The 7,500-nt window shown below is 35.4% G+C and overlaps 1 protein-coding gene across 1 annotated transcript in view; it reads right to left on the reverse strand.

Annotated features, from left to right (window-relative positions):
* Positions 1–5,454: 5,454 nt before the first annotated feature.
* The window catches only part of LOC122242431 (uncharacterized), a 2,087-nt gene continuing 41 nt past the window's right edge, over positions 5,455–7,500 (reverse strand). The window contains exons 1-2 of the mRNA XM_042999706.2: positions 7,405–7,500; positions 5,455–7,211 (exon numbers count right to left, since the gene is read on the reverse strand). The exon at positions 7,405–7,500 is cut by the window's right edge and continues 41 nt beyond it. Of these exons, the coding sequence (XP_042855640.2) occupies positions 5,577–7,088 (1,512 nt within the window). The 5' untranslated portion in view covers positions 7,089–7,211; positions 7,405–7,500 and the 3' untranslated portion in view covers positions 5,455–5,576. The remainder of the gene's footprint in view (positions 7,212–7,404) is intronic.

Here is a 7,500-nt window from a genome sequence, read left to right on the forward strand (position 1 = left end):
GGGCAAGTAAAAACTGAGCAGGACAACCATTTTGTTTCAGCTTCTCCTAATGTAAATCCAACGGTAAAATAAAGCATAGTGTCAGAGTATCTCTTCAGTTTATCAAAATAAATAGATAAAGAAAAGAAAGACGTGAGGCTACATAATCTTACGAGTGCTTAACAGGCAGTTTTTATTACCTGTAAATGGGAAAGTAAGCGACCAACAATGCAAATTTCGGGTAAAACCTTTCAAGAATCAGATCATTGAGGAAAGCAGGATACTGTCCTTTACTTTTTTACTAATACTTTTACTACTTTTTACTACTAATAATAATGTTACTAATTTTTACTAATACTTGTCCTGATTTCATGATATAAAAGGGATGATTAATGTTCTTTACAAGGTGAAGATCGAAGTGTAAAAATTATTGAGGAATTGTAAAATGAGCTGAAATTTTAAATGAAATTACATAGAAAAAAGTAAGGTGTGGATGAAGCTATCCGAACACAAACCATCGTAAATTAATTATGGATAAATAATACTAATGTTAGCAATAATTCAAGCTACTATCAAGCAAGTTATTAATATTACAGGGGCTTCATTATATCTTGACAAAAGAGAACCTAGGTAGACCTCAAATAACCCTTGCTCTTGACGAGTCTGTAAATGGCAATATTTTAGCGTGTCAGCCCTTTTTAACTTGTAATTCCCGTGTTATGCATCACGACCTAGACTCCTATTACGGCCAATATCATTGCCATAGTCTTATGTTTTTGCCATGAGACTCATTTCTGCATTTGGTCGAAAACCGACGAATACTACCCGAAAAGTATCATATCGAAACAGGAAGCGTGTTTTTATTTGGATGAGGAATTTCTGTGATAATAAATCCAAGTAGATTTTTTTCCCAGTTGACGCATCTATTCATCTCGAGGCATTAACCGTTCTAGCGTTGTCATGTATCGGCTTGGTACAAGTTTATTATCTCTATTAGATGTATGAGCTATTGTACATTGAATTGGCTTTATTAAATCTATGGCTTATTGTACATAGCATTGGCTTTATTAAAGCTATGGCTTATTGTACATAACACTGGCTTTATTAAATCTATGACTTATTGTACATAGAATTGGCTTTATTAAATCTATGACTTATTGTACATAACATTGGCTTTATCAGATCTATGGCTTATTGTACATAGAATTGGCTTTATTAAATCTATGGCTTAATGTACATATCATTGGCTTTATTAAATCTATGGCTTATTGCACATAGAATTGGCTCCATCAGATCGGAGGGTAGGACGGTTGTCACGTGACAATCTATTAGGATTGGCGTTGAGTGTCTTGCTCCGACCATTTAGCAACATTACTAGTTTATGGGATAAGTGCAATATCTGGCATGTTGGGGGGAATGGGTTCATGCGTTTTCCATTATGCTGTGCCTATTGCGTGCTCTAGCACTTTTGCCATGATCAAGCTTTCTGGTATGCCCTTCTGGATGTCTTAAAGCCTAATTCAATGCCAGTATTTGATTCAAACATACAACTGGCGGCGTCGTCGGTAATGACAACAAACTCTTTAGCATGAAGGAAAAGGTTTTATTGGTCCTCTGATGTGTTATGAATTTGCTGCCACATACATCACAGTGTGACATCACTGTTATGACTTCACCCACTGTCTGTATGCATCATTTTGTAAATCACCTAGTTAGGGATCATATGTTTAAGCAATTAATACCCAATTAATTGGTCTTTCTATCAGCCGTATTCGCGCGATTCTTATTCTAGAAGCGCGAGTTCGTGTCAAAAGCGTGTCAAAAGCGTGGAAAGTATTGGAACAATTTGTCACGATAGTTACACGGGTGAAAAAAAAAGTATTTTTACTGTACTTTTTCTCAAATGAATGGTAAAAGTAGCCAGGAACATAAAGTTAAAGTATATAATTATATAAAATAATGGTTGTCAATTTTTTAACTAGGAACAAGTACGACTGATTCATACCAGAATTATTTTTGTTAGTGCTACTTATGATTGTAATTTCTCTATGTTAATCGTCTCCTTATTTTCTCTTCATTGGTGTTTTTCACACCGTACACACCCCTTCAACATTGTAATAGTCCAGTGAAGTTATCCCTGTAGTTGTAACACACACCTACCACAGTTATAACACCTCGTTGTTCACTAGTTTGCTGATCCAGTAGAAAACCTTTTAACCAAAGCTTTTAACAGTTTTTAACGGCCTATGAGGCGTAAAATGGGATGTAAACAAATGGTCAGAGGTATCCTCCATGTGGTGTTTATCTGTGTGACACTCAGCTTTATTCTAGGACATTTTCTGCGTGGTGTGGCTATGTTGTATCCATGTTGTGTCATTACCGTGTTCATGTCACGAAAGTGGTATTCTAGAAAGTGGTATTAAAAAATTATGCACTTTTTCGCCTGTGTAACTACCACAATTGTTCTAATACTTTCGCCGCAATTGCCACGACTTTGCCACTATTTTTTTTATCACGATCACCCGCTTCTAGAATACCAGTAGCGGCATGCTCTTTGTTCATGTCACGTACTCTGCGTGCTAGGGACTTAGAATATGGCTGACTGCCTTTCACTCGTTACACCACATTGTGCAACCATAAATAGTATAGAAAACAGAATGCCGTAGTCTCAGGGGAAACTTTAGTAGATTTCATGAATTATTCCCATTATTCTACAAATTTATATATATATATATATATATATATATATGTATATATATATATATAATGTATGTATATGTGTATATATGTAGATGTATGTAGATATTATAATACTTGTATATATATATATATATAATTATATTATATATATTATATATATATATATATGACATATATATATATATAATATATTATATATATATATATATATATATATATATATATATATATATATATATATATATATTATATATATAATATATATATATATATTTATATGTGATTTATATGTTTATAACATTAGACTAGTTTAAATGTATATAGAATGTCTTATATACTCTCTCTAACTCATATTCTCGACCCTCCTCCTTTCTAACTCTCTCTTGCCCCCCCCACCCCCTTCTTCCTCTTTAGAATATCTCAAGTAGTATGAGTGCATGAAACCATAGGTATTTATAAACGTGCAGGTACAAGAGCTGTCACCTATAGTTGCCGATGGCATGTAATGAGTTAAAGTTAGATTGTTTATTAAATAGTAAGGGATCACAATCTAGTTCGTATTTCTTATATAGTTTCTCTATTCTTTTATGCTAAATATAATTATCCTGTATCATATAATTATTTTTAGTACTGTTTTTAAAAACAGTTTCTAAATTTATTTGTAACTGAATTTATATTGGCAAAATGTAAAGATTTAATCTTTTGCAGCTTTTCACTACATGCACGTGTAGACCACACGCACTTGTTACTACTATCAACTAGTTTAAATAACTAAAAGTAATTTAATCAAGGAGGCAGTTCAATGTGTCCTTTGACAGTGTTTATCAGTGTCAGATCCGTTATACTCACTGTGTTCTTTGTATTCAGTGTGATAGAAGTACTACAGTTTTATGGAAGAAGAAATTGCAATTCATTCTCGTTTCCGTATATTTTCGTAAACAAGTACGAAAGAAATCCTCATCCCTGATGAAAATAGATGAAGAGATGGGGAAGAGAAGGAGACCTATGCTTACGACTTTGAGTGCCACAGTACATAGCAACTATACTGGCACAGGGGCACATTGCAGACACTGTACGTGGTGTAGATCACCTTCCTCTTCTCACATCCTCCATCGCCGGCACTTTAGAGCCGGAGGTCGGCATCGTGCTGTGTTATTGGTCTTTGAAGATAATGCTTGGTAGAGATTTTGGACAGGCGCCCTTCAAGGCTTCCATTCCTGCTGGTGCTAGAAGAGAGTGGTGTCATGCAAAGCTGTGTTTTTAACCTAAACCTATTTCAATTAGTATTACGCCAATTATAATCAATACTTATGGCATATTAGCGATCTACTCTGCCCTTGCATGAAATACACCATAGCGACTTGGGCACCTATTTGTTGGCACCTGATCTCCGGTCAAAAACTCATTTGTCATGTACGTGATGCCACCCATCAACCGTTTAAAGCACTATATGAGTAGTACATATCTCAAACACTGAAAGTAGTTTGAGATATACAGCAACATGAAACGGACGTGACTAGAAAATGTCACGAACCTTCGAAATATTCTCTGTAGGGAACAAACTGATGGACAGAGTCGTCCCCAGGTATCACGACTTAACACCGAGGAATAGGGTAGAGTCCTGGCTTCACTGTCGTAAAGCAGAACTGGCAATACCGGGGCTTTAAAGACGCTTAGCTTGGCCATTCTTCATGGAATTCCCAAAACGTGTTAAATGAGTTCATGACTCCTACTTTCAGGCCAATCTGTCTGTTGTCTCTGATTTTGTCATGAACTACACTACTGAGGATAGTTAAGATCTGGTCGACTTTGATATCCTCAGCTGGGGCTTAGTCTTGGACCACACCTCTCATTCCAAAGGCTACATCTCAATGAGATATGCACCAAGAGCTGCCACTGGGGTCTTCATCAGCAAACTCAAAGTCTAACACACACACACACACATATATATATATATATATACATATATACATATATATTATATGTATATAAATAAATAAATATATATATATATATATATATATATATATATATATATATATATATATATATATATATATATATATGTGTGTGTGTGTGTGTGTGTGTATGCATATATATACATACATAAATAAACATATATATATATATATACTTGTACATATTCATGTATATAGATATTTGTATATATTTACGTATATATGTACATATATATACATATATACGTATATATATATATTTATATATATATATATATATATATATATATATATATATATATGTGTATCCGTATCACCATCAAACTCTTCACGTCACTCTGGTCTTTGCACTTTCTGATTCCAGTTCTGACTTTCATACTTCATTTTATCTAGTCAATGGCTTTTCAAATATACAAGAATAATCATAATTACTGAATCTCAATATACAAGTTAAGCCAAATCAGTATTACTCTGGGACAATTTGGGAGATATCAAAATGAGTGATCACAAAAAAATAAATAACTAAAAATTCGTAAAACTGCTTTCTCTGTTGAGAAATGATTAAAAAATATATCAGCAAAAGCAAAAAAAATATATCAGTTAACATCCTGCAACATATGACCCCAAAAAGTGCAATAGTATGTCATTCTCTGACGATTTTCAATTGTAAATTACATTAACAACTTGCCATGTTATGAGAACCACTGGCAAGGAATGTCGACAAGAATTTGGCCTCCATTCGCTGCCAATGACTTCTGGCTTGATACCAATAGTGAATAATAGTGGTAAATGTATAATAGGTTGATCCAAGGAAAACTCTGTTTTACAGTTTTATTAATAACTTATCAGACTAATGCAGAAAAAAGGATAACTACATGTACTTGTGTGTACACAGCGTTTAACATCCTATACCACTAGCAACAGTAGTGACAGGTACCATTATCTCTTGAAAAAGTCTCTGACCCTCATTTTCTTACACTCTACTTTCATCCTCTCTGAATTATTTTCTTTCTGCTTCGTAGTAAGGTTACTTTCCATCAACACAGAAATTCTTGGAACAGAACCATCAGGAGGATCAAATATTATGTAAATGGCCAAATCACAGCCAATGCACACTGTAGAAAGGAGGTAAGTGCTGATATTCACAATAAATCTTGAAGGACACAATTCAGTGTAACACATTGGACACTCCTCAATTGCATGGCGTACTACAAGGTAATATCCATTTGATGGAGTCTCTATCAATGTCTCTTTAACATATTCATTCGCTCCTGATATACTCAGTACTGTTTTGCATGCTGGCCGTTCTGGTTTTCTTTTACGACTCCTGGATAATTTGGGTGGATTCAAATTAGTAAATGATCCTAATGCTACTGATGACTCTGTGCTTTCTGGGACATTCTCCTGATATGGCCTTCCGCCAAAAATGTTGTTGGTCTCAGGATATGATCTACTTTCACTCATATTATTTCCTTCGTTGGATACACTGGGCAAATCTATACTTTCTCTTGTTGCTACTGAATAATCTCTGGCAACCTGATATTCAACCACATCACTTAAATGTTCAAGATCATAGGAATGAGAAAGGATTAAGTCGCCAGCTTCATCTTCAAGTGATGGCAAGGTTTGGGTTTCATGTTTGTATGCAATCTCTGCTGCTTCTGAGGCATTTGAGATCTCATTTGTTTCACTCGGTTGAGAAGACACTGGGTCCAGAAAGTTTTCACACTGAATGATTGCACTTTGCCATGGGTCCGTTCGTTTTAATACGTTTAAAGACGATATATATGAGACTAAACTGCATGTAGTTTCAGTTTGAATATGAGATTCTTGTGATAATCTACTTGAAATGTACTCAGAAGGCTTCATGGAATATTGTAATGTATGTAAACAATTCGTTTTACCCATTTTTACACCTGACATATGTTTCCTGAAGGCTCTACAACTGGTCATCTTCCAGTTGCACTGAGTGCACTCACTCTCCCCGAAAAATAAGTGTCCTTTGAAGAATTTACTCCTAACCAACTTCCCACAAGTATAACATTTCAAAGATTTGGATGGCTTTTGCGGAGACAAACTCCTTCTTTTCTCCAAACTTTTTGAAGGAGCTGTCACACCTACCGCTGGTGCAACAGGAGGTTGCAAGCTGCATTCCCTGTTAGTATTTTCCTTCTCAAAAACGCCGTCCAATCTAACTCTCGGTTTTGGTGGCTGATCTGCCATCTCTTCCTGACCGAAGATCGAATTTCGGTACGTCTCAACATCACCTAAACTGCATCTTCTCTTAGATGCTTGTCTGGGTTCATGTATATTAGAGAAGCCTTTGTTTTGCTGGTTTCTCTCAGTCGCTGTTTTGAAGGTCTCAGTCCGCGGAAAAGTTTCCGGTTTCTCTGTCTTGCTGGTGAAGCTTTTCGTTTCCCCAGCCCTGAATTTTTCCGGACTTGTGGCCATGATGATCGTAAGTCTTTCCGTTACTCTGTCGTTTGAAGTGTAAGTCTGGCGAGGGTGTGTTCATGCGCTGGTCCATCTGTAACTAGAGAGGAGAGTGAGACTGCTCTTGCCATCTCGGTGGTCCTGTAATAGTAAGGAAACACTTGTTAATCCTTAGTTCTTTCAGTAACGAGTGCAAAAGCATGGTTATTCATTGTAAATCGAAAAAAATAACACTGCCTCTATTTTCCATCACCACATATTTCAATTAGGCCAAACGGGAAAAAAAAAATCCTTAATGAATCACTCCACAGCGGAAAACGTTTATACAACTTACATTTGATACTTTCACGAATATGCATAATGTAAATAATTTGTTAACCGAAAACTGCTTTGCAATTCGAGCTTTCTGGTCATAAAAAAAAAACAAATA

This window comes from Penaeus japonicus, unplaced genomic scaffold (assembly GCF_977035675.1).
Source record: "Penaeus japonicus unplaced genomic scaffold, GWHDUDI00000001_assembly GWHDUDI00000040, whole genome shotgun sequence".
NCBI lineage: Eukaryota > Metazoa > Arthropoda > Malacostraca > Decapoda > Penaeidae > Penaeus > Penaeus japonicus.